The 27,302-nt window shown below is 40.2% G+C and overlaps 1 protein-coding gene across 1 annotated transcript in view; it reads left to right on the top strand.

The window, feature by feature from the left end:
* The window catches only part of SLIT3 (slit guidance ligand 3), a 553,189-nt gene that overhangs the window by 487,747 nt on the left and 38,140 nt on the right, over positions 1 to 27,302 (top strand). The window contains exons 27-29 of the mRNA XM_009285701.1: positions 5,643 to 5,740; positions 12,505 to 12,644; positions 25,715 to 25,808. Coding sequence (XP_009283976.1) covers positions 5,643 to 5,740; positions 12,505 to 12,644; positions 25,715 to 25,808 — 332 coding nt within the window. The remainder of the gene's footprint in view (positions 1 to 5,642; positions 5,741 to 12,504; positions 12,645 to 25,714; positions 25,809 to 27,302) is intronic.

Raw genomic sequence — 27,302 nt, forward strand, 5'->3', positions numbered from 1 at the left:
GCTATGCAAAAAAGATGTGGACAGGCTGGAGAGGGTCCAGAGAAGGGCCACAAAGATGATCAAAGGACTGGGAAGCCTGCCATATGAGGAAAGGCTGAGAGAACCGGGTTTGTTCAGCCTTGAGAAAAGGCGGCTTAGGGGAGACCTTATCACCATGTTCCAGTATTTAAAGGGTGGCTACAAAGAAGGTGGAGACACCCTTTTTACAAGGAGTCACATGGAAAAGGCGAGGGGTAATGGGTACAAGTTACTCCTGGGGAGATTCCCATTGGGCACAAGGGGAAAATTTTTCACAATGAGAACAATCAGCCATTGGAATAATCTCCCCAGGGAAGTGGTGGATTCTCCAACATTGGACACTTTTAAGATTCAGCTGGACAGGGTGCTGGGCCATCTTGTCTAGACCGTGCTTTTGCCAAGAAAGGTTGGACCAGATGATCCTTGAGGTCCCTTCCAAGCTGGTATTCTATGATTCTGTGATTCCATGATACCTTGTGCCTGTGGCAAGCTCCATGCTGCCGCCTCTTATCTGTGCCCGCTGCTGTTAGAAATGGGTGAAGGATCACATTAAAATGGACAGAGGTCAAATCTCTGCCATGTAATCTTGAATGAAGCTTTCAGTCTCCATAGACAATACTAATTTGTGAAAATTAATTTAAAAAAAAATCATTGCAGTCAAAGCAAATGTGTGCTTTTTTATCATATTATCCTTTGTTCTTCCTGCTGAGGTCCTTATTAGTTTTTGCTACTTGTTCTTGGGTGTTTTACTAATCATGATGTAATGTTTTCCAGTATTGGGTACTTGTAAAGGCTACACTTTGGCACAGCAGTACTGAGGAACAGCTTGTATATACACTAATGCCCAGTATAGTTAATTATTGTTGAGTATGAAATGAAGAATTGACACTTTGTAAGTATGGTGGATAGTTTCTGTTCTCATTCGCTGAAATATGGAGCTGGAGCAGCCCAGATAAAATCTGGACCAGCTGAGGTACTTCAGATTTAGAAAGGCAGCTGGACTCTGAACATACATGTCTCCTGATTAGTTGCAGAAATTTTATGTTTCAACACCTAATCCATTCCTCTCCTACAGAAAATGAGAGAAATTATATAGAAATGTTTTGGATCTGATGCTTTCCTATCAGACTAGACAAAAATTTATTGCATCTTAAAAAAGCTCTAGAAATAAAATATTGCACACAGAGGGACCTTCATCCTCTTTCTGTGAATTGCCGAGACCGTCATATCTTCTTGCCTGTCCTTGAAACGAAGTCTGCACCTCTTTTTCTGATTCAGACTTCATTAGAAGGCTCCTTAGTCTTGAAGCAAATATACAATATTCTCCTTTGTAATAATAGTTATTTCCAGGGAATGTAATTCAAAGAGTTTTTCCCAACTCACAGATAATTAATTTTAGTGATGCTTGACAGCAATTCCATTTTTCCTGTATGAACAGTCTTACTGTAAATTGAGACTAGAGAATTGCATTAGTCATTTGAAAGATGTTTCTAGAATGTCTTTAGGCTCTTCTGGGTAGTGACAGTCTTACACAGAAATAAAATGGCCTTGCTTTGCTGTAGATTTATTAGTACCCATATTTTCTGCAGCTTCTCTCCTTTCAGAATTCTTTGTTTTTCATAGTCTTCTGTGTTAGAGAAATTGTACTTGTTTTGTGGGCTCTCAATGTGCTATTGATAAAGTCAACTCAGAGAAGAAAATCCTCAGAGAAAGATTAAGTGCTGTTTGCCCATTTATTACAATGAGTAAACTGAGTCAGAGAGACTCTAATTTTCCTGAAGCCGCATAGCAACTTAGTGTTGTAATTAAGTCTGATTCAGCAGCACATACTAATCGGTTTCCATGGTGCCTGAGGCCCAAGAAGCCAATAATTCAGCCATGTTCAGCACAGAAGTGAGAGCTGAGTCTAAGTCATGAGAAATTTCATGTGCCAGTGAGAGAGACTGAAAATGCCTTGCTCTCATTTTAACATTTATCTGTATTAAATTTTTACAAGAACATTCAAAATAATCGGAGTAATTACAGTAGAAGTGATGGGACTGTTTTACATGGTGTTCAACTGTGACAAAAACCTTCAGAAAAATAGACGCTGTGGTTTCTGCTTTGCTTCTTGCTATACTTAGCTGCAAAGGGTTTAATATTTTAGTGATACAGGGATGAAGAGTTCATAGGAAACAGAAGTAACTGATGTTAGTGAAGTATCTATAAAGTAGTCAATTCTTCAGGGACACAGGAAAAGTATCTGTGATCTTAGAAATATAAAAAATGGCATCTTCCAGCTTCACTAGGATAACGTGGTAAACACACAGGATTCACAACACAGATGGACAAAACACAGGCAATGTTGCAGAAGGGTGGCAGTGGATTAGTGTTAATGCTGCATGGCTCGCATCCGTGAAGTGCTGCGGGCCACATGGTGCCAAAATAAAACCTGCGTGAGCTTCCCTCGGCGCTTTCCCAATTCTTCCCTGAGACATTTGGGGGCTCGGGATTTCAAATGGAGAAGGACAGTCTGTTTGGCAAATGCAGCATGGATGAAGCAGAAACCCTTTCTGCCAGGTCTTGGGTGAGGTCTTCACATGCTGCCTGCACTGCTGTGTTGGGGGAATGAACTCACAGCAAGGCAGGGGGTTGGCCAGGTCTTTCTGTTGTTCTTTGGAAATGTTTCTCTTCTGATTCAACCAAGGAAAAGGATGTCCCTGTTTCCTTGTATGTGCACAAATTTTAAAATGCAAAGCTGCTTCTCCTCTCTCAGGGGAATGCTGGGGACAGAGCTTCAAGAAATACAGCTTTGTCTCCCATTTCTGTAACACAGGTCCTCTCTGGTGTTGGATGAAAGTACAATTACTGTGTGTCTCAGTTCTTGTCACAGTACGATGGCAGTATGTCCTACCTGAAAAAATACTGAAGATTTCAGTAGTATTTGGAGGACTGAACTGTATGACATGTGAATGGGAGAGCCTAGCACCATGAGTGGACAGACCAGATCAAATGAACTCTGTAGAAAAGTTCACACTTATAAGCTGGTTTTGGTTTTTTAATGCCTTGGTTAGGCTTAATTGAGGCTGCACCAATTTCAAGATAAGCACTCCAGAGACAAATTAAGATTGCTACCATTGTTTATACAGTACTTAAAGCATGAATGGAGCTTGAGCTGTCACAGAACCAGCACAGTCCTTGTCCTGCTGGCTTGTCACCTCCAGGCTGGGCACATTGCTGGAAATGGGCACACCAGTCAAGAGCTGAGCATGAACTTCTGATCAATGTAGGATGTAAGAGAGAGAGGTGGGCAATGATGAACAAGGGTTAGAAAGATGTGACCAGCCTATTTGTTCTTTGCTCGAGAGCAAAATTCCCAAACAGATATGCAGTCATAGACAAACTGATCAAACCCATCCTGGTGTGGTTTTCCTGAGAGATCTGTTCCCTTATAATACACAAAACCATGTAGTCTTGGTTCAGGGAGCAGGTAGGATCTTTTGAAAAAAAGGTAGGGAACGTTTTGCTTGTTGAGAGCCAAATAAGCCTTTCAAACAACTTTGACCTAAGAACATGAGAAATGCCATAATGGGTCTGTAGTGCATTTACCACAGCATTCTGTCTCTCATGGGGGCAGCAGCAAATCTTTACTGCTTGAGGAGAGTACACAAGCCTGGCCACCACTCCTCCCCAGTTCTCCCAGCGCCCACCATCATCCAACTAGGGATGTTGATGTCTGCCTATTGCCTTTCATATCTGGTTTGGATCTATTGTACGTGAATTTGTCTAATGGCTTTTATACTATCTGACTTCACAACCTCCTGTGGCAAAAACATCCCAGAAGCTCATACTTTGGAAGGAGTATTTTCTTTTATCTGTATTAAGTTCATCTAACATCAGTAAGTGTCCCTCTACTGCTGAGGGATTTAGTATGTGACAAATTCTGCATTCACCACCTCCATGATTTTGTACACATCGATCGTATCACCCCCATCAGTTTTCTTTTCTCCAGACTAAAGAGTCCTAGTCTTTATAGTATCTTCTTCTAAAGTGGTTGCTCCATCTCCTTGAACATTTTGGTAGTCCTTTTCTATGCCTTTTCTAACCCCACTGTATTCATCCTGAGGCAAGCAAATCATTGTCAGGTATCTGCCAAGTCCAGTGTTAGGTTTCTCAAAACCCATTCTTAATTCTAATAGTGTACCTTAAGTGAGAACAACAGTCTGAAAGCTAGGTGGAAAAACAACTAACAGTGGATGCTCTCATGTGCAGTATATGGCTGAAGCATCAAGATGCTTCATTTTGACAACACAGCCATCATAAAAAAAATGAGACTATAGAAGCTATTTGAGTGTCCCCTTCTCCAGTGTGTGTATATATATATACCACATCAGGTATGTAAAGTCTGAAAAGGGTCGGAAGCTGTTGCAAATTTGGTGGAGAAAGGAATGACTTCCGATGAATGTTGTCAGCAAGGAAAGTCAGCAGTGGTAGGGTAGTGTTCAATACTAATACACAAAAGTTACAGTTGTTATGAACTGATGTCACAGGCTGGCATCTGCCCTCTTTGTTTAGAGACTTACAAATAGATATACCATTGTTATTCCTCTGAAGTACAATGTAAATAATGTTTTTTAAACCAAGGCAAAAAAAACCAGCAACCTTGACTGAATTAATATATCTCCTGAGATATTTTTCTCATCTTAATTGCAGTCATGTATCAGCTTTCCAGTAGATGAGCTGGCAGAGGGCCGCTACTAACGGGATCTTCGGTAGGAAGAGTAGAGAGATCTCTTGAACTTCTTGTGATTGCACAGATCCCTTGAGTATTGAGGCTTTCAGGTGTCTTTATTCCACCCTACTGTGTGAGTAACTGAAAAGCAAGACCAAACTCTTTGATGTGTTTGCCAATTTTACAAATAGCTTGTTCTAATCAGCAGAATATAATGATCCAAGAAATATGTCTATGTCTTGAAGAGCCAATAAAGAGTCAGTTGGTAACAGTGTAGGTTGTTCAAGCTACTGAAGTTCAGTTGGAACTGATGTATATTTTAGGGCAATCTTTAAGAAGGGAACTGATTCAACGATGATATCTCAAACAGAATTCAGTGTGTTCTGTGGAGAAATTCAAACTCAGCTCCCATGATAAAAATTAATTTTCCCCTTTAGGTTTTGACAATGTGTAGTAATGAGTACGGTGTACTGTTGCAGTATTTAACTGAGCACTTGGTAAATGCGGTTGAATGAGTGCTGACTCTATGTGATCTTGTGCTGACTGTGTGTGGCCTTCTGCTTACCTTTGGTCATGATTAATTCTTTTCATTGTAACTAACATTAGAGATTAAAGTGTGTTAGGGTAATGATGAAGTCAGCTGTTTCCTTAAAACAGTCAAATGAAAGAGTTAACTAAAATCTGGAAACTGAAATGATACCAAGATACCCACCAGTCCCAGATGCTCTACCCAAATTCTCGCTCGAGTGATGAATATATCTGTCCATCAATAAAGAACATTAAGTGATGTGATGGGTCTGAAGACCACAGACCTCCTGTAAATGGTGCCACGCGTAGGGTGAGGGAGTAAGAGACATTGATTCAGATGACATGAGTGTTACTAACCTTGTTTCTTTTGAATTTCTCCAAATAGGGTCGAGACTGCAGTGTGCCCATTAATTCTTGCATTCAAAATCCATGTCAGAATGGAGGGACCTGCCACCTCACCGAGGCAAACAAAGATGGATTCAGGTAGTAACACAAAGTTCATTTAAAATGAGATTATAAAATTAAATGTGTTTCTACTTTGCAATAATGAACTATGATGGCTACTTTATAAAAGCTGCTGCATGTGACATTTCTATTTGCCATACAAAAAAATTAATCTGGTTTCATTGATGACATATTGTTTCCTCTGAAACAGGCCTCCTTATTTTCTCATAATGGAATATACTCTTAAGAGCTATTTTGAGCGGTCTCCTTGATCTGCATTGTGTTATCTGTATGCTAATTTTCCTTGGGGCATTTCAAACTCACATATACCCTTTTTTGTATTTGTAAAGTAAGCATCTGTTGCTTGACAACCAGATGCAAAATGTTTTCATACTGAAGAATCTTGTAGACAAACAGGCTTTAAAGAAACAATTAAAAAACATGGAGAGATTGCCACATCTTGGGCATTGTGCCTGCAAGAGAATAACCTTTACAGCTGGACGTTATGGATTTCAGTTTTCCCATATAAGAAAGATGTAGCATAGGTCGGGATACTCCAAGAGAAGTCCAGAAATTTTCATGAGGTAACTGGGAGATTTGTGCTGCTACAGGCACTACTTTACAGCTAAGAAAATACAAGTTTGAGCCTTTGGCCACTAGTTGTCATTAAAGTTGATAGAAATTTTTTTTTTTAAAAGAGTTGCTGAAATTTTCATAGATTTGGTCCTCAGTATTTATGCTATTTCTTGCACAAAATATGTACAAAAGTACACCATACTGTTGCTTCAATTGCATATATGAAAGCTTCACTTCTAGAAGCTTTTATACATTACTGAGGCTGCTGCTTTGCCTTCCCCTATATATAGCTTCCTATCAGGGACAGCTGGAGGGAGACACAGAATTGCAAGGTTTATAAATGGTGTAAGCAGGGAGTCAAACCAGTACATTTTTTCAGTTTGATTCCAGTTTGGTTTCATCTGTGATTAAGACTGTTCCAACTGAGGTTAACTGTTTGTTAACCAAGTCGGCAAACTCATATCATCTTATGTCAGAAAATAGGATTTTTTCAAAATAGAAAGGGCCAGGTGAAAGTTTGGGTGACTGACAGGACTTTAGGTGCAATGGGGGATTAGCACCCCCCTCCTGTTCCCCTACCAATGGTAGGATGCCTTTTATCTTTCCAGCAAAGCGTTGTGGCTTCTTTTTGACTCCCCAGATCCCTCCTCTGGGAATGAGGCACAGAAGAGCTTCCATTTTGCCATGTGGGTGAGATGAGTGGGGAAGCAGAAAACAGAAGAAATGCCCCAAAGCTTCTCTCTGTCTCTGTGCTTGCCCACCCTCAAGAATTACCCCCTTACAGAAACAGATCCAGCACATGCTGGACACAGAAGGACCCTGATGATATTACAGTGGAAAAGGGCAGGTTGATGGGGATGAAGGGACGCTGTCAGGCTCTGTTACAAATAACAACCTGAGGCTTTCCAACATGGGAGAACAGGAGTAAAACGCATGGCCACGTCTCCATGAGGGGCAGTTTAGAGCTCAGCTTGAGCACTTGTGACAAGGCCCTGAGCAGAGCAGAAGAGCACATCTCCTGGGTACAGATGCGTCTGTAGGGTCATACTGGTGCATGGTGGGCAGAGAAGATGAGGAGGCTCTGCAGATCATAGCACATGCAAAGGGTCATGCTGCTTGACAGGACCCCCTAGAGTCTGGTGAAACCACTACTCTGCACTTGCGATCTGATATACCTCTTCTTGATTCAAATTTTAGCAGGCCCAGCAATTTTTGGAGTAAAAGTTCAGGTTCAGTTTCTGCTTGAGAGAAATAAAGGTCTGGTGGTCTTCAGTTCGGGTTCCCTTCTGGTCACCCTCATGTAATACTGTTTAGATAGCTTTTTCCAGCTTGTGCCAAAGCAAAATTGTACCATATTAGAATATCTGTTTTGTGTCACTTAGTACTCATTTTTCAAAATCTAGCTGATATTAAAAATGTGCTAGTAAAACATTTTATAATATCCATAATACTGGAATGAAAGGCTTCGGCTTATATTTTGGATTGGGTTTTTCTTTAGCATTTTAGTTTTGTCCTATGGTAGAAAGTAAGAAGTTTTGAATGACCTGAAATGAAAGCTGCTTCTGAATTTTTCTCGTGAAGAATTTTACGATTTCAGAGGCTTTGCTTCAGTTCCAAATAAACATAGTTTTTGAGATCATTTACAAAACTGCAGGGATGGTTTTGTTGCTTAACAACATTTGAGGCTTTTTAGGGAAGATATCTGCTTTTATAGTTATTTATATAGTTTCAGTTGGTCTAATAAAAGACACATAAAACCATATCTCATCAAAATCTTGCTTCATAAAATTGAATGTTCAGCTTATGCATTGCTCTATTTTCTCTCCATGTTTTTAATTCAGTCAGTCCACAGCCCCAGCTGCTCTGGGCAGAACAGGAGCGTGGGGCTAGCATGTCTTAGAGAAATGTGGTGTGGGATGGAACAGTCAGTGAAGGGGAAAGTAAAGAAACATTTTGAGATTGAATTTGGTTGGTTTGGTGTTTTTTTGGTGGGAAATCTCCTCTCCAGTGGATGGCAGCAGTCAGTGTTACATGCATATAAATTGTGTTCATCAAGATGGGAAAACGTTGCCTTAGATTATATGCTGTGAGGAAGTGGATGTCAAAAACATTTTCATGAGAGGCCTCCTTGGATTTTTCTGTTGTGTGGCCTGTAAAAGAAATTATATCTTCTGTATATTCTCTTCCCTAGGGAAATATATTCATACACAAGCTCTGCTGCCAAACTTGTCAAATCTTTACTCTTGTAAAAAGGAAACTTAAGCCAAAGCTCTCTCCCTGTGAAATGCCAAGCAGTTTAACTCTCAAGTTTCTGTAGCCTTAGACAAGAAAATTACCTTTTAAATAATGCTAAGGTGGTGATGTTCCCCAGGCAAAGACAGGAAATTCATAGTTATGACTGAGATTCCAGCCTGACTCGCCCGCTGTGCCTTGTACCCACAAGGGCTCGCAGCAGCAGGCGATTGAGCCGCTCAGATTTGTTGTAATAGCAGGTTCTCGTGGGGCAGCCGAAGGGCAAAGGTTCAGCTGGAGTTCTTCAGTCCTTCTTGGCATCTTTTATTCTTGCGCTTTTTCAATTCTGAGTAATTTTCACATTCTCTTTTTTCAGGTAGGGACCTCTTCTGTGTTAAAGAGTAGTTAAGTGACATTGTGTGGCTCAGGGGATTAGAAACATGAAGTTCTTCCTCCCTTTGAATTGCTTATTATAATCTAATCTAATCTACTCTATGCCATCTTTGACAAAAGGTTGCCAAAAAAGGTGCTTATTGAGACTGATAATATAAGATGGTCAATCAGACATGTCCTGGTCATTTAGCATGCCTGCAAGTGAGACTGACAAAGGAGGTAGAGCTGTCAACTGTGCTTCAGTTAGTCACAGGCAACCAGCTGATCTTTGATAACCTACGCTGTTGGGAAACAAAGTCTCTGGATCATTTTAACTTTTCCCCATATAAACACACACACACACCCATTTTCCAGATCGTTTTCTTTAGCATTTTCCACAAACTTTAAGTTCCCTCATAAATGTAAAATCCTGGAACTGATTAACTCACTGGTGTTAATTCTGCCTGGTTCAAGGAAAAACATTGCATTTCCAGACTTACAGGCTACTCTATTGGGATGTAGATGTAAAAAGCTCCTTTACCAAGAAACTGTAATATTCCTGAAAGAATTTACTATTGCTATTTAAAAGTTGATTTTTTAAAATGTGATACGCTGTATGTATGCCTATTTTAATAAACAGATGCTAAACTGTTTCATTAGAGTTTATGAAAAAAATAATTTTGAATATAGTAAGCTTACACAATTGTCAGTATAATTCAGCTCCAAAAGTTTAAGTCATTAAGTTATGTCTTCCCTTGCGCCTTCATGAGGATAATGGGGTTTTATTTAGTTCTTTATTTTTAGGAAAACACAACGCTAACAGAAAATCCCTAAACTGGAGGAATAGGGAATTTGGACCTTTATGCGATCACAGCATCTTAGAAAATAGCTCTTTCCTGCATGGCTCCATTGTTTCTGAGGTCCAGATGAAATGCCGTCTCACACTGCTTCACTATTTAGTCAGTACAAAGTTTTCATCGTTGTCTCTGGAATTAATTTTCTCTCTCGGTCAGCTTGAACCCAAGTTTGATGACCTTCCAGTCACTCTGCAAGCTTCATTTTTCTTCTAAGCTTTTTCTGGGAAAATACATACAAACAGTCCCAAACTGCAACTCTTTCAACATATGGTTCAATCCGGGTCCCAAATTGTATGTTTTATCTTTTAATTTCAGTCCTCATATTTGGCACATTTGAATGCAAATCAAAATAAAGAATCATACGTAAGCAATAATGTAAAGACTCCCTATAAAACATAGGGACCAGTAGCCAAATGTCATCAATTACGCTGACATTTCCTTCAGTATGGAATGTGTCCTAATACTGAGCAATTGTATGTTAACAGTCCCATATGTATTGTTACTAATGGTAACTTTACTGATTTGAACCATTACTGTGATAGTATTGAATAATGTCATTTTTAATTGCATACATCCAAGCTGTCCCAATCCTTTTGTGGAAGGAAAATGGTGTTACATTCACATAAAAATAACCAGCACAAAGCCACTCTTGTTGCTTTTCTTTAAATGGAGAGAAAAATTTGTGCTCCCAAACGGAGACCTTGGATGCCAAGTTGCAGCCTGGAGCATATTTTTATGTCTGAGTTATAAACGCCTGAAAATGGGGTTTTGTAATCGAAAAGGGAGACATGATGAATGTGCCACTGTATTTAATTAGATGTATTTAACCCCCTCCCCGACATTTGCATTGCCACAAAAGATGGTGTGCCAGCTCTTCTTTCTTATCTGCCTCCTGTGATCCTCTGGATCGTCGCAGGGTCAGCAAGAGGACATATTTTATTAGCAATAATGAGCTTGAGACAGGAAAAGAAAATATTTCTTATTGATTTATTGTGTCCTAAATTGGATTTATTTGAGCAATTTGGTTTTGGTTGTTCACGATGAAGGTTTTCTAACTCTCCTGACCTGTGAATGGTCCCTGCAGAACTGAATGAAGATGACTGTTAGCATGTGACCTATATGCCTGTTCTGTACCTATGTAGAAGATCTTACTGTGTGGTGGCTCAAGACACATTCCCTACCCTTTTTTTTTCCTCTTTGTTATTCCCTTAGTTTCTGAGGTTGCACATGTCATGAAGAATCTAACCTTATCCTCAGGGTCCAACCTAGGACCTATTGAAGGTGGATGCAGAGCTCTGTACCATCCCTCCCTTGGGAGTCCCCGCACTCTGCTCAGTCTGTGGCACACAGGAGGAAGAGAAGCAAATGTCATGCTGAGAGCAACGAGCCCAAAAGTGCTGCAGTTTTCTTCATAGGTTCTGAAGATCTCCTGTTTCTCCAGGGCATTCCACACCTCAACCCCATGACACCTGCATAAAGCAGGATAACCACCCTATGTCCACGTTGTCCATCTGAGCTCAAAAAAAGTACCCTGCAGCTATCTCTGCATTGGAAATTCTCCCGGTTTCAGAAAGCAGTGGATGGCAATTAGTGTGGCTGCTCTGGTGCTTTCTGTTTTTCATCCTCATCAATCAGTAGTGCTTTACGTTTGTTCAGTTCCTTTTCTGCTACCAGAACTTGCATGGGAAAGGAAATGAACAGCTGAGTGAATGTGCAGTTTGGACTGGAACTTGAAACAACACAACTGCCCTTCCACACACACGCTTTCTGTGACTAGTGAACAGCAATACTGACACTTCAGATATCATTGCTGGCTTCTTAGAAGCCACTGGAATGACTGGAGCACTTAACACATGTTTTTAGACTCTCTTTTAGGAAACTGTGGCCTCCACCTCTTCATCACTTACAGCTAGTTTAAAATATAAAGGTTCTCTTAGCAACCATAACTTCTAGATCTAGAGAGGAAACTGAGATTGAAAAAAAATTAAAGTCATTCTTCAACCACTTAGTTTCTTACACTCCCTCTGGGGACCATACATCACAGTCTTGTGAGATAAAACATTTAGTGCAATTATTCTTCAATAGTGTCCACATCCTCACAGAACCATTCCTAGCTCTGCCATTGTTTGTTTGTATTCCAGTTGAATTATCTAGACATCATCAGCTCTTCTACAAATAGATGTTGGAGGAGCTGTAGAAGTACTGAAACCTTACTGCACTTGTAAAAGCAATCATTCCCAAACATTTCTTGTTTGGACAAGTGACAAAGTGGTAATGAGAAGAAAATGTTCATGTCTGTAAACTCAATTCAAGCCGTTGTTCTTTAAAGAGAGCGAGCTATCTAAAAGCTGCCAAGTCGCCCTATGATTGTGCAGTCCTCAGTAGGCAAGTATCCACATACTCACAAAATCATTAACAGAGAAGCCAAGGATTTGAATATTGTGATGAGTGTTTACTCTCCTGCCCTGGAGTTGCTTACTTCAATTCAGGGCTAGGGTTATCAACAAAGAAAGCAAAGGGAAGCACGACAGAGGCTGTCTCCTGCTGATGCTTTTATGTCTTATGTAAATAATTACATGACCCCATGAACCATCAGACTGCATCCTTCACCAAACACATAGGGTTAAAGTGCTGTGTACTTCACAACAGCAGTGAATTTGGCTCCAGCAACTCACTTTTATATGTTTTAATTTCAGTTTTATACCTCAAACCTCCCACCCCTTCAGATCCATGCTAACTTTTATTAATTTTTTTCTTTCTCCAAAGCTGTTCTTGTGTCCTTGGGTATGAAGGGGAGAGGTGTGAAATAAACCCGGATGACTGCGAAGATAATGACTGCGAGAATAACTCTACATGTGTGGATGGGATCAACAACTATGTCTGTCTCTGCCCTCCTAATTACACAGGTAAGAAAGGGCCACAACTAAAGAAGAACAGGAATCCATGAGGAGTCCATTCAGGCACTGAAGGGAAGGGTCCAAATGCATGTTTACTTTGTCCATGAGTGTTTAATTAACCAAGAATCTAGTCCCATTTTAAAACAACCTGGATGTCTTACTGGAAAGGTGTTAGTTCTACCAATATTGCAATACACGTGCTCACAAACATGGCCACTTTTCTGATGCTTCATTGTAAAATACATTAAAAAATAGTGAAGTTTAAGGTGTCGGAGAAATTTGCACTTCTGTGCGCACATTCTGTAAATGTATTTCAGGAATATTCCCAGTACTGACCTGAGTCTGATACACATCTGTTCTGAATCTTGGAAAATAAAAATAGTTCCTGTTTAAATTATGGTAGGAAAATAGCTTTTGGGGCATAGCTTTCACCTGAGATCTGAGAGGTCTGCATTTATTAAATAAAATGAGCCTACAATATGCTGTTTAAATTCATTATCTCCATTTCACAAGTGGAGAAGCAAAGGCTGTGTAAGAAACTGTAGGCTCAGTTGTAGTCTTCAGAGTGCACCCGTGGCAGGTAGCCCAGCTCAGCAGATGTGCAGTCACCTGCTAAGACCACGGTGACAGAAGTTGGTAACTGAGTTAGAAATGGAATTAGTATCTACAGTGCCCATCCTGCATTTCAGATAAATTCCTTCCTAAACCTTCTGCAAGAGCAGAAACCCTCCTAACTGGAATCTAAAAATGCTTTTTCTCAAGTCATTACTGGAGCATACCATTGACTCATTCAAACTGCGTTAGCACAGCCTTCCTGGCTCAACATGGAGTGGTAAGGAAACACCTGCAACAGTTCCTGCTTCCATCCTTTGAAATGGGTTTATTACCTTCTAAGCATGGAGAAGTAATGAAGGGCTTCTTGTACACTGGAATATATTACATGTCAGGGGATTTAATGAGGATCAAGCTTGAGTGGCTGAGTAAGGCAGGAGGAAAGCTTCTAGAATTTCCAAACTCTTAAAATACTTTTGTGGCTGATACAAAGGAGGCCCATGTAAATCTTTAGCTGAGAAAAGCCTTGTGACTTGAATGTACATTTATTGGAGTTCTAAAATGATCTTTCTGCCAAAAACTGAAAAACTTCAGCTTAGCATAGTAAAGAGTTTTGCTTATAGGATGTTTAGCCCATTGTGCTTACTAGTGCACTATTTATGTGAGCTGTTCTTGGGTGGTTTCAAAAAAAGCTCCATACAAGGAGGCAGAGTCTTTACATTTACAAGAGGAAATACATTTGCCCAGCCAAGAAAAGACATATCTAGTAAGGAACTGAATCCAGTATATATGCAAATGTGCTTTTCTTTTCACAGGCATATTGCAGATTATCTTGGGTTTTGCAGACAAAAAAGTTAGGAAAGGACTAGATTGGGATTTCTTCTCAAATGGCAGTCTGGATAGGGGCCAGAAAATTCATATGATAAGATACTTCAGAATCAGTTTTGAAATATTTTTAATCAACTTCCAGCTTTTTTTTTTTTTTTAACTGAATATTGTCTGTGCTGTGCTTATGCTTATTAGCAGGAGTTGGTCAAATACTAGACCCTAGTCTTGCAATGTAGGATACACACAATTGTATATACCACAGAATATCACAATGCAGGTAATAGCTTTGACTACAGTTGAAACAAACTGAATTTCTGAAGAAGAGCAGGAAATACTTCTGGAAAATATAATATGAATCATAAGTGAAAAAGGTTGCAAAAATAGGGGTGTTGCTTAAATTAGAAATCTGAAGGGTTACAATAGTTCATGTTGCTTAAAAATAGGAAGAGTTTAGTGAACTGTGGTAAAAGAATTGCCTTAACCTGCTTTACCTCCATTTTGGAGGGGGATATTTCATCAAAACTGATCAGTCACCTGGAAGGACTCACTGCAGTGCAGCTGACTGGGCTGAAATATCCCTCAGAGGTACACCTGGCCCTCTCAGAGCAGAAAGGCAGGGAACAGCATAAAATGGCTGGAAGAATTGAAGCCATCAGCCAAACAAAAGTTACATACAAGCCAAGCAAATCTGAGCCATGGTATTGAGGGTCCTCTAGGAGTTGAATCCAAACACAAGAAATTGGACATCATCTGAAGTTGCTTGATTGAATGAACAGCAGCTAAGGGAATGCCATGGAAGCACATAGGCAAATCGTGAAGAAGCACTTTGAAAGGATTTGTGTGCCTGACCTGAAGAGAGAGGGATCTTTTGACCAAAGAGTTTGACTGAACTCTCCTGTGACATCCAGGGCATCTCTGTGTATATTCTCTTTAAATAAACCTTTTTATACTGAAGTAGTACCTGAAGCTACTATGGCAGTATCTATAAAAAAAAAAAAAAAAAAAAAAAAGTCGGTGCAGATGACTTTAATATTGTGTTGAATATGCTAAGAATAGTGAATGCTAACACTTCAGAGAGAAAGCGGGTCGCTGGAGGAGTCAGGAATACTTATTCCTGTGCTCAGAATTGTGTATTGAGCTACCTGCCTCCCTCTCAGGTGCTGACTGTGCTAAACATTGTGTTAGCAAACTGTGTGCTTCAGAGTTGCCAAGTGTATGGATTTTATCTATATTTATATGAACAAAGAATGGATGACAGAGGGTGCTTTCTAGGGAAGCAGTTTTTCTGTGAAGTAGTCTGGGGGACAATGAGCTCTCAGTGTGGTACTTCGCCTAAAAGGGCAGTGTTATCCATAGGCAGGGTGTATCTAGTAGGATAGAAAATGTAGGTAATATCTCTCTGTGTTGTGCCCAAATATTATACTTAGTTCTGTTGTTCAGAATTCAAAGAGCAAGTTGAGAGATGAGAAAGAGGATTAGAGGTGAATCACAAAAAAACATTGGGGGATTGAGAATAGGTCTTGAAGATCTCAAGAAAAATCTTATTTGGCTTAACAAAGAGCAGGCAGACAGAGCAAGCTTTTATTTTGCTTCCACAAACACTTGTTCCATAACACTTGTATGGAGAATAGAAATTTCTTTAAAAGATTCATTGGCTGGCCTTTGTGACTGAACAAATCCAGACCATACATTTCTATCAAGACTTGTTGGTTCGAGATTCAAACTGGATTTCTCAGCAGATGCTGTAGTTAAAACACAAGTTAATTCAAGAGTGGTCTATGTTACACTGGAGATCAGACTAGATGTTTCTGTACTGATAATCTGTGATGTTTTGAGTAACATTCAAGCTGTTGGTTATAGATGCCCAGCTCAGCTATTGCAGGGTCCTTCTTTTCTCGACTGTAGAGGCGGGCAGGCTCTGGTAGTACTGCGAAGTAGGTAGTCTGAATCCCTCAACACTCTTGTGGTCTTGGATGCCATAATACTGGTAAGACTGCAATGCTGTCACAGTAAACACTGCATGTATGAAATAAATGTATGTTGTAATACAAAGAATAGTCTGAATACAGGGAGGAAGAAGATCCAAGAGTGTGTGTGTGTGTGTTGTTTTGTAAGAAATATTTAGGATCCCCCTTGGTTTAGTTGACTAATGGTTAAATCATGATAGTAAATCTTATGTTCGTAAATGAAACGCAAATTAAAAATGCATGTGTTGGAAATGTTGACTATTGACAGAGTTGCAGTATCCAGGGTTTGTTTTTTTCTGTACCTTAGTATTTTCCTGCTTTATCTTCTGTCTCTCTAGTTTTACTTGTTATAGCCTTTTTAGGAAACAATATCCCAAATAATGATGCATAAATTTTGCTTTCATTGGTTGGAATAATGAAGGCCAAAGATCTTTCTTCAATTAATAACTTTTTGCAGTGTTTTGCCTTAAAATTCTTTGACAGTCTTTTCCCCCACTCAAAGTAGATGAAAAATGGCCAATTTGTTAAGTGACTGCTGAGGGAAGGAATTTCCCACACTCCAGCCCCATTTCACTTTCATTTAAAAAAAAACAACAAAAACCGCACCAAAAACAACCCACACTCACACAATAACCTCCTTCCTAGTTCCCTTCCATATAATAACTTTAAAATAATGTGCAAATACAAATTCTATGAAATAGGTAAACAAAACCTGTTTACAGGTTATAGGTTATAGGACAACAAAACTGAGAGGGAGGGCAGGCAGACAGCTGATCGCCATAAAAAAGATTCAAGCCCTTACCTGCACCACCAGATTTCCTCACCATTCTTAAAGTCAATATTTTCAATGTTGCTTGTATTTACATAACCAAACCAATACTCATGCTGTGTAGCAGAGTCCTGATGGCTTTTATTGTCAGCTGCTGTCTTATTTTTCCTCTCCCCAACTGGTTATTTTAATCCTGAAGCTAAATTATAAACATGTATTTCCTCCAGGATAATCGTGTACCCAAAGTTCAGCCAGCTCTAAAGCCTGAGCAGTCTGTGGGCTGCTTTACAACCTGGTCAGACCCCTTGATGGATTACAGCTCCTCCTTGCAGTTTCGTAGGCTTTCCTCCTCTTCAAAAAGAAACATATATAGGAACATCAAAAGAGGAAGCTATGAATTAGATCAGTCACCCTAGTTTTGTATTTTTCTAGTTTTTGTCTTTTTGGTTTAATATGGCCTATCTCCAGCTATCGATATAAACATTCCGCTGTCTCCCTAGCTTTGTGGTTTAGAATGTAGGACAAAATTCATACAATTTTTCCCTTCCATTCCTTTTTTCTATTCACTACTGTCATAGACCTTCTTGAGAGCCATCACTGTTTTGCTTAGAGTTCTAGATCCAAATATAGAATTCCATACCTCCAAAAAGAGATCCTCTCCTCAGTCTCACTATCCTCTGTGCTGTCCCATGAAGAGGTCTCCAAACATACGTAAATGAGCTGTACCAAACATGTACTTTGAATGGTTTTATGCTTTACTTGCTAGTTTATTTAGTTTTGTTTGTTTGCTGTGACTTTTCCTTCTTCCTATCTATTTGATTTTAGCCAGAAGCAGAAATGTGTAGTGCTTACACACAAAAAAAATCAGGAAATATTTCAGGTTTTGCTAAGGATCCTAAAAAGCCTCAGCAAACAGTCACACCTCTTTGTTCTGAAATCTAAACAAAAAAAATTAGCGGCTTCTACTACTGAAAATAGGTCTTTTCTAAAATACATGGCATCCTATGGTGGGGAGGGGGGAGCAAGTATTTTAAAATAGTTTGTTTCCCTGGGAAAAAGCTGCAAGCAGTTTGTATCACAGAAAAAAAATATCCCCCAAAAAATCCTAGAAACTATTTCTGGTTTTATGTGTTTGGAAGAGAAGGCTAAGATCTATTTTACCTTAGGGGACCCTGTGGTGTCCTGTGGTAGATGGTATCTGAGATTTTTGCAGTTGTGCTACTTTTAGACAGAACGCTATTCACTGTTAGTGATTATGGTCCCTTTTTCTGGCGTATCTGATTGTGGTAATGTTGCATGGCCAAAGCCAAGCACTTAGTCAAGCCAAACAACTCTGGAAGAAAGAAGTTCTGTGGTGACTTGTGGCTGACACTCTTTGCTGGAGCTCTCCAGCCCATTTACCATCACTAACCATTGTGAGACTGATTTGCAACAATCCCTGAGATGGGCACCAGTGACAGCTGAATGAAGCTGAAGTGGATCATTGCACTGTAGGTTGTTTTTTCCCCCTTGTGAGTTTTTAACTACGTGTTTGATACAGGAACGGGAAGCTTTTAGGTAGCGTGGTTCAGCCTTGTGGTTCCACAAGGATATGGACTGCCTAATAAACACTGAAGGCTTAAACAAGTACTTAACTATCAGCCTCTCTTAAAATTTCGGAACTTTAGCCATAATTTCCTTGAGACAAACAGAGAAAATTGTGGTCAAAGTTTGGTGTATTTTCTTCCTTTTATTTGAAGGAGTTCTGCCTTACATGGAAGTTTTTCAGTTTTAGTTACTCGGCAAATGTGAAGTGTGCTTGCTTTCTGTGCAAAAAATAAAAAGGCACCCATATTTCCCACTTGTATAACTATGACTGAGAAGTGCCGGAAGAGCTGGAAGTTTTTAGCTTTGTTCAAGACCCTAAGCCCATTTCCAGCCCTGTTTTATTAAGAGAGAACCACGTGTCATTGCCATCAGATTGGACTCTCTTATCTCATTGTACTGGGACTGAAGAAGGAAATAGCACAGTAACTGGCAGTGCTGCAGCTTGTCTTTAGGATCAGTATGTCATGTTGGAGCTCTGAGCTCCAGGATTTCCTCTGGTCATACTCCCATTTGTAAAATGTAATGTGTCATGTTTGGGGAACCAGATATACTGGAGAATTTCTCTTTGTTCATCAGGACCACAGTATATCTCTAAGAAAATGGAATCTCAGCTACTGCTGTCTTAAAGGATGGGTGGAGTGAATATCATTCTCAAATGGGATTCGTGATTCATTAAACCCAATCAGTGAAGAAACACATCAGAGGATTAGAAGTTAACCACAAGCCCATTACTTACCTGCTTACTGGCAGGTGGTGCATACTGCATAGTTAATAAAGCTGGGAGGAGCAGAGTCCACCTGTGGACAGTCAGCGTATTCAGCACTCCAACACCACAGTGATGGCCATGTTAGAACTGCCAGTAGGAAAAAAGTAAATCTTTCTGCATATAAAATATTCTTCAGAGACCTCTATTGGTTCAAAGACCATATTGGGTTTACGTGGCAAGGTTTTGGTAGCAGGGGAGGAGGGGGGCTGTAGGGGTGGCTTCTGTGAGAAGAGATCAGGAGCTGCTCCCCTGTCAGACCTGCCACTGCCCAAAGCTCAGCAATGTTGATGAAAAAATGTGAGAGAAGCAACTATGCAAACGCCAAGGTCAGTGAAGAAGGGCGAAGAGGTACTCCAGGTGCTGGAGCAGAAATTTCCCTGCAGCCCATGGAGAAGACCACAGTGAAGCAGGTTGTCCCCCTGCAGCCCATGAAGGACCACATCAGAGCAGATATCCACACTGCAGCCCATGGAGGACACCATGCTGGAGCAGGTAGATATGCCCTGAAAGAAGCTGCAGACCATGGAGAGCCCACGTAAGGAGCAGGCTCCTGGCAGGAGCTGAAGACTATGGAGAAGAGAAGCCCACGTAGGAGCAGGTTTTCTAGCAGGAACTGTGTCCCTTCTGTCTGTTCCTGAAGAACTGTATCCCATGGAAAGGACACACACTGAAGCAGTTCTTGAAGAACTGCAGCCTGTGGGAAGGACCCACATTGGAGAAGTTCATGAAGGACTGTATCCCATGGGAGGGAGCCCACGCTGGGGCAAGGAAGCAGCATGAGGAGGAAGGAGTGGCAGAGACAAAGCGTTATGAATGGTCCGCAACCCCCATTCCCCATCCCCCCATTCAGACGGGCATGTGTCTACAGTGTGTCCGGTGTCCTATTTGCCAGCCCTGAAAGGATGGCTCAGAAAATGTATGGCATCTCAGATGTGACTGGATGCACTAGATTGTGTGAATAACTGAACTGATCCCTAATACATTCCAGACAAATCACGTAATTGGAAAACATCCATATGAAGTAATACGGCTTAAAAATGTAGGGGGTCCAGCAAAATTAGGATCTATTCCAGACACCGTGGTTCTGAGGGATAATGCTATATGCAGGTTACCACCTTGTAAGAGCACTGGAATTTGTCTGGTTTAGTTTTACATACTGTGTTGTTGTGGCATTTGTGATGTTGAATATGATTTTTCGTACTTTGGCAGTGCATAGAACTGGAACATATTCCTTGTTCAAGATGCAGAAATAATGAAAGGATCATTATTTCTCTACTCAGATCTTGTTGTTTAATCAGTTATCCCTTTGTTTAACCTCAAGATTAGAGATAATTGCTCCTTAATTCTGAAAAACAAGCCACTTTGGGAATCTCAATCTGGAGTCTAACTTCAGTTTTCCCACTTAATAGGCCAACAGCTAATATGTGAAAACTCAAATATGAGTTTTTAAAGCATTAACACAGAATAAAAGCATAGAGTAACTTTTGCCTACTAAGTATTGTGGGCAGTGTTCATCAAGCAAGAGCCAACTTCATCAATAATCCAGACAGAGAATTCTGCTACAGTGCATTTCAGGTAATTTCTTTTATGTTTTGGTATGTAACATGGCAGCTGAGTGCATTTGCTACTGAAGGATTTTCACAGAGTTTCTCTTTTCTTCATTGCAAGTTGCAACAGTTTGGAAGTAAAAAATTCATTTTTTTATTTTCTGAGATAAGCCTCAAATCTTTTTCATCAAACTTCAACAACATTCCTAACTGAATTATTTTCTTGGAGGAACATCCTATGTGTGTTCCACCCAACCATTTTTAGGTTCTGTGTTCTCCTGAAATTTCCAATTGGCACTGACTTCTTTTTAATAACAAAAGAGAGAAGGGGAAAACAAAATACAAAACCCGTTTCTTCCGATACAAGTTATTAGATAGAAAATGAGTAATCTCTTATGAGAAAAACAGTACAGTATTTTTTATTAGCAGTAAAGAGTTCCATTCTGACTTACCTGGCAAAGTTCAGAAAATTGCAACATACTATTTAACCACTCAAATATATATCTTCTCCCTGTGCAGCCTGTAAAAGCTTGCTCTGTGGATAAAGGCCAGGCTTTCTGCATCCTTTCTTCACTGTAAGCACTTTCCTTTTCTCAAGTAATATTGTGAAATTCTTGACAGCATTTTTGCTTTTGGTCTTCCAGGCCCTACAAAAGCTTCTCTCACATTAAGGATGAGAATATTTTCTATGTTGCTTTATCAATTATTTCATGAATACTCTGAATGAGAGAACAAAGTATCACCCAACTGACATATGAAACAAAAAAACCTCATTGGTTGCTAATTGGTGGTCTAGATTGTCTTCTCAGAACTGCAGTTTTACTTACAGATAAGTAAGTAAAATACTATTACTGCATCCAATCTCTCTTTTACCAATTAAGGAGAATTAGTGTAACTTGGATCCTGGTTTTAAAAGTCTAATGTGGCATGAAATATATAGCTCTCATGACAGCGCAGAACGGAAAAAAAAGAAAGATTATTATTAAACTGTGTGTAAAAGTCGTCTTTATTGCTCTATTGTTGTTTTGGCTTCGTTCTGAGACGTGTGGAAGGCTACAGAAAAGCCTAAGCATGTTTCTTGGCAGCTCTTCATAAGCAGTCTTTCATAACAGAGCCCTGTGAAAAGTGAATGTGGAAAGCCCCATGAAATTCATGATTTTGCTGAAAAATTAAGAGCAGGAAAATGTTGCATGAGACCAAAAAATGTTCTGCTGTGGTTTTTTGAAAAGCAATGAGCAATGCTGGTGAAGGGGACAAGGGAAGTAGTTTCAAAGGGGCAGAATACCTTTTGTATTGTTTTGGGATTTATTGTTCTCTTTTTTTTTTTTTTTTAAATGCATGAGGCAGCAGCAATGGAAGATCCACCTGTTAGTGTTCCACCTGTCAGTACAACTTGGTTCTAATCTGAAAGTTGCATTTTTTGTGGCAGATCAGACTGCTTCCTTCATCTGTCTAATGCTTGCTTCTCCTAAACAAGCACTAGTTACCAGCACATTACCACTGGCCTTAAGAAGTTGGAAATGCAGTGCCCACACAGCTGAGGACGTGCCTATCTTTATAAAGGTACCCTCTTCGTATCATACCTCAGTTCTACAGACCACAGGACGTTATTGACCTAATACCTCCAGCTACTATGAAAAGCAAAATCTGATGGCATAAGTGGTTTTCCTCTTGTAAATCTGACGTAGTCTTAATCTGTTCTTCACTGGGGTGCATTGCATGTTGATCTATTCGCTTTGACTTTGATGAAAGAGAGTAAGCGTGCCTTGATGAAACAAAAAACATTATTTGGGATAAAAAAAATTGCTTAACCGATTAGAAAAATACAGTTGTTGATTTCCTGTCTTTTATATAAGCACTTCAGAAACCCTTGTGTACCCAAATTGGAGCTCTGATCTGAGAATACATAGGAGAGAGAGAAATGGGGAGGTTGGGTTATTTTCTACATTTGGGAAAGCATTGCACTGAAGCTTTCTGTTGTTTTAGCATGATCACGTATCTTCCACAAAGAGAATCAGTGCTGCTAGAAGTTGGCCTAAGATTAATGTCCAGTTTGTTTTTAGGTTCACATAGCTATCCAATGAGAAATTTGGACTAGACCTTTAATTGCTGCACAGAGAAGCAGCCCTGTGTCACTCCAAAAAAAGCGGATCAGATTTTTCCTCTGATACTGACATTAAAGCGGCCAATGAATATTGCACTCTCAGGTCTGAGGGCAGATTTTTTGGCCCAGATATTTTCTGAGTGAATAAAATATGAGAAAGTCTTTGTGTAGCTGGTGCCTTGGGTTTTGCTTTTCAGAAAGTGTTTTATTTCCCTGGCATGCTTTCTGCAACATCTAGTGAACATTGGTGGAGCCTGAAATAATGTATCAAGAAGAATTTTCTTCCTGAGATGAGGCTGCTCTAGTTGCAAAGCATTCCCAAGTGAGCTCCTTAATGAGTGATAGATGGGAAAAATAACAGGAAGGATCCTTAAATGTTCCAAGTTTTGCATGAAAAATGATAAATTTTTTTGGATGCTATGTTTGGTACCTAGCCTAGAATTCTTCTACATTTTGATAGTGGTGCCTTCAGAATGACACAGTGAGTCATAATATTTGACATTTGGGGAGATTTTTACTGGATCTCTAAGCACTTGTCAAGACTGTTGAGAAGAATACTTTAAGAAGAATTATGATTTCCTTTGAGAGTTTATGAAACTGTTCTTATTTTTTTAAAGCCTGTTTCCTTTTCTTCAAAACAACAAAAGAAAAGAAACGAAACTTCAAAAGTATGTATTGACCATTTTTAGTGAAAGGATAGTTGAAGGCATCTATCCACACTGTATCCAGTTATTAAACGGTCTTCCAAAAATATTTCCAGCTTTAGATCATTGAGTTCTTTTAATGTCACCAGCCAGTTACTTTTTTTCATGTTTATTTTCACATAAGATTCATAGCACGCAAGGGACCTGAGGAATACCAAGACGACAAACTGGCAGTTGTCCAGGCATTGTAGCAAGTTCTGACCTGCTCATGTTCATGTCTGCCCAAAGGCCGAGGGAGTCGCTTTGCTTGTTAGTATTTGGGAGGGATGGTGGGCTGAGGATTTGGGATTGCTTAGTAAGCAGACCTATCGCCACTTCTGCCACCTCAAAAATGTGTTAATAGCTGTCCCCAGTGACAGCTGTGTTCATATTTGTAAGACTTGAATGTCTCTGGTTGCTTTTGAGGAGTAACAAAGTACAATGGCAAACCTCAAGCCCAGTGAATGATCTGTTTCCCTGGTTCCCATGGCTTTGCAGCATTCAGTTTCATTGGCATGTACCCCTTCCTGAGCTGGATACGTTCATTACAGTTGCCCAAGATTTGTCCAGGGCTGTAAGAAGACTTGGTAGTATTTAATAGTGCTGACTTCCTGGGATTCCTTGGCTCCAGATGGAATTGGTTGTCTTATAACTGATGCTATGAACAACAAACTGTCCACTGCAGATTGCCATGCCAGACTTCTCCGGTATTGCCAAATCCGGCCCACTAAAAGTCATGAGGGTATGTATGGCACATGAATACATACTCTCAAAAGCAGATATATTAGATGTTCAATGTTTAAAACAAAAAAAAATGTAATTTTTGCAAATACGTATTATACTTCCATTCTAATATGAAGAGTCAAATAAAGAGCTATGTAGCTTGTATTGTAAGGAGGCTGGAGATGTGGGAGAAATCACCTGAAGGAGTGAGCTGGGGGTGTTAACAACTTAAACCATACCTGTCACCACCAGAGTCATCCTCAAAATTGTTTTCTCGGTCATCCCTGCCAGATCACAAGACTGATAAAAGACAGACGGTTCCGATTTGCATTTTCTAACTGAATTTTGATCTTTGTGGTTTGCTTGGCTTGTGTTTTCAAGGGTTTTGCTGTAGCCACTAGAGTTAGAAATGTAAAGATTTTTGAAAATTGAGTTTCTCCCAAGACAGGTGGAGCTGCAGCTTCATGAAAACACTGCTAAAACATTGCCAGCCCACCAGTGCCTCCCACGTTATCCTTTTTCCCACGCTATCCACATGGCTTGTTGCTCATGTGATGGTATGTATCGAGTATAGGCACACAAAATATGCATAACCTTGAAACCCTGCAGATGTGGTCTTCTGATATAGCTGCATAGGGGACTTTGGGACTGTAGCTTTTGGGGGTTTCCGTGTTGAGAGTACCTGACCTTTGCTTTTCCTGCAAGGCTTTGGGAGGTGTGGGGTAGGTTTCTGTTGGTTTCTTGGGAAGGCAAAGATTTCTGTGGTCTTTGGCTGGATCTCAAATCCTGGGGTACTGAAGTGTGACCTAATAATTTAGGACTCAGAGAAGGGTGGTATTTAAATAAACCATCAAGTTTTGAACGTTCTAGAACTATTAATTATTAAAATTTATACAAATCCAGGGAGGTGCATGGCATGTAACACACCATACCTAGAAACAGCTGAGCTGAGCTTACATGTGATGGGTTTTTTTCTGAAAAGATATCATCTCCTGTGAGCATAATAGAGCTAGTACTTCTCTTATAAATAGTGAATGTTTTATAATTGCATGCAGTCCTAAAGCTGGTTCCTATTATTGAGAGTCACAGAGGTTTTGGGGGGAGGGTTTGTGGGTTGTTGTTCTTTTCCAGAATGATGTCCAATCAGCTTCTTTGGCAGAGTATTAACTGCGGCTAAAATATGTTTCAGTGTGAAAATGTTACGGTCTAATGAGCTGCTTCGCTTTTGTGTCACTTTCTTGCTTTGATATAAGAGGTTCTGGGTCAGGAACTGCCCATTTGATCCTTAGTCTGTCTCCAAGTGGAGTTTATATGTCAGTACTTTTTATACCAGCCTTTCAAATTCATGTGATAGAAACAGTACAGTCACTATAGGTCAAAGCAGCCCAATTTAATGAAGTCTCACGTGCCCTCACAAGCAATATTGTCACTTCCTGCTGAACTACTGAGCTGTCTCCATTTAGGGAGATTCTCCATCCCCGAACATCATGGTTGAAGGCACTTCAGGATTGTCCAAGTTGTGTTACAGTTTTATTGCTTTTCTTTTGCCTTAGGTGAACTGTGTGATGAGGTGATTAACCACTGTGTTCCTGATCTAAATCCGTGCCAACATGAGTCCAAATGTCTTCCCCTTGACAAAGGAACCAGGTAAGCATGGGTGTATATTGGTCTCCACATACTGGGCTTGACAAGAGTTGAACTGGCAATGATTTTGGGGTAAAAATCATCAAAAATAATGCAAATAGTGCAAGACTATATATACTTCAGACCATGTCACATTTTAATTTTAATGCAACCATACATACTTTTCTAGCTTTCTGTGGTTTACTTGAAAATAATGGATGTACCTGCAGAGCAGAGAAATTATTCTGGAATAGAGCATGGCAAAAGGAGTACTTCTGGAACAGTTACTGCAAAGTATCTTATCCTGCCTCAGAAACTAAGGACAGTTTCCTTATGTGCTCCTTAGGGCATCCATCAATTCAAGCAGCATAACAGGAGCCTTAACATGTAACTTTGCTCTCCTCAGCCCATGCTGGCTGTGTTTAAAATCCAGTCCCCATTCTAACTACTGAGAAGGGAAGGACAAACCTGGGGCCAGAGCATAAAGCTGCAGGTCAGGAGTCTTCTGTTGTATTCCCAATTTAGCTGTTGTCTTCCGGGATGGCTTGCAGTCTTGGGGTGCACTGGCAAAGGCCATCCCTGACAGCAGTGGGGCTCCTCTCCCCACACTTCCTCACCTGGGCAGCAGCAGAAAACAGCTGAGCTGGACGGCTCTCACTTGGGAGCCACCGCCTTCCATTGGCTATAGAAGCGAGCCTTGCTCCGCTGATGTTAGATTTTGTGAAGTCTCCTGTGTTTGCATTTGTGTATTGGGAATGACACGGACTGTTTCACAGGGGCAAAGTAAAGCCTCGTGTTTTAAATGGCAGTAAAACATCTGGAGATTTGAGGGTTCGGGTGTTTTGAGAGGTGCATAGTAGCAGCATTCATCACTTGTCTGAACAGGGAATTTCAGAGCAATTTAGCAAACAGAGACAGTCAATTGAAAAGTTAAGCTCTATGGAAAGCTTGTCAAGAAAAGATCTTTGAATCAAAGATGTAAGAAAGGAGGACAAATTCAAGAGAGTTCAGTGTGGTGTGAGCTGCATTCTGCACTTTACACTAAGGCTGTTTTCACAGCCGCGATGCAATCCTGGGGCTCAACGATTCCCTCCTGGGAGGGAGGGTTGGGGTTTTGACGAGGGACGCCCTCACCCAGCACACCCAGCATGTCACAGGGGAGAGACGGTAGCACTCTTTGGTCTTCCTGGTAACCTGCAGTTGGTGTCAGATTGTGTCCTGTGAAGCAACCAGCATGTCAGAATAGTGTAAACTAATACACAGAACAGTTCAGGATAGTTCAAAGGAAGCGAACAAAAATTTTAGAGATGCTGGCTATCTAAAGGGCAGCTGAATCTGTGCTGGACAGTCAGTCTGTACAACTCAAGTCTGTCTTTTGGGTGAAAAACGTCCAGACAGAAATGTTTCCAACTCTTGAAGAAGATGAAACTGTTAAATGATTAGGACAGTTCCTGAAATGATGCACAGGGACTGGATAAGGAGGTGTGTACTGGTACATAAATCGTCCCTGATGTTCTT

This window comes from Aptenodytes forsteri, unplaced genomic scaffold, assembly GCF_000699145.1.
Source record: "Aptenodytes forsteri isolate BGI_AS27 unplaced genomic scaffold, ASM69914v1 Scaffold54, whole genome shotgun sequence".
NCBI lineage: Eukaryota > Metazoa > Chordata > Aves > Sphenisciformes > Spheniscidae > Aptenodytes > Aptenodytes forsteri.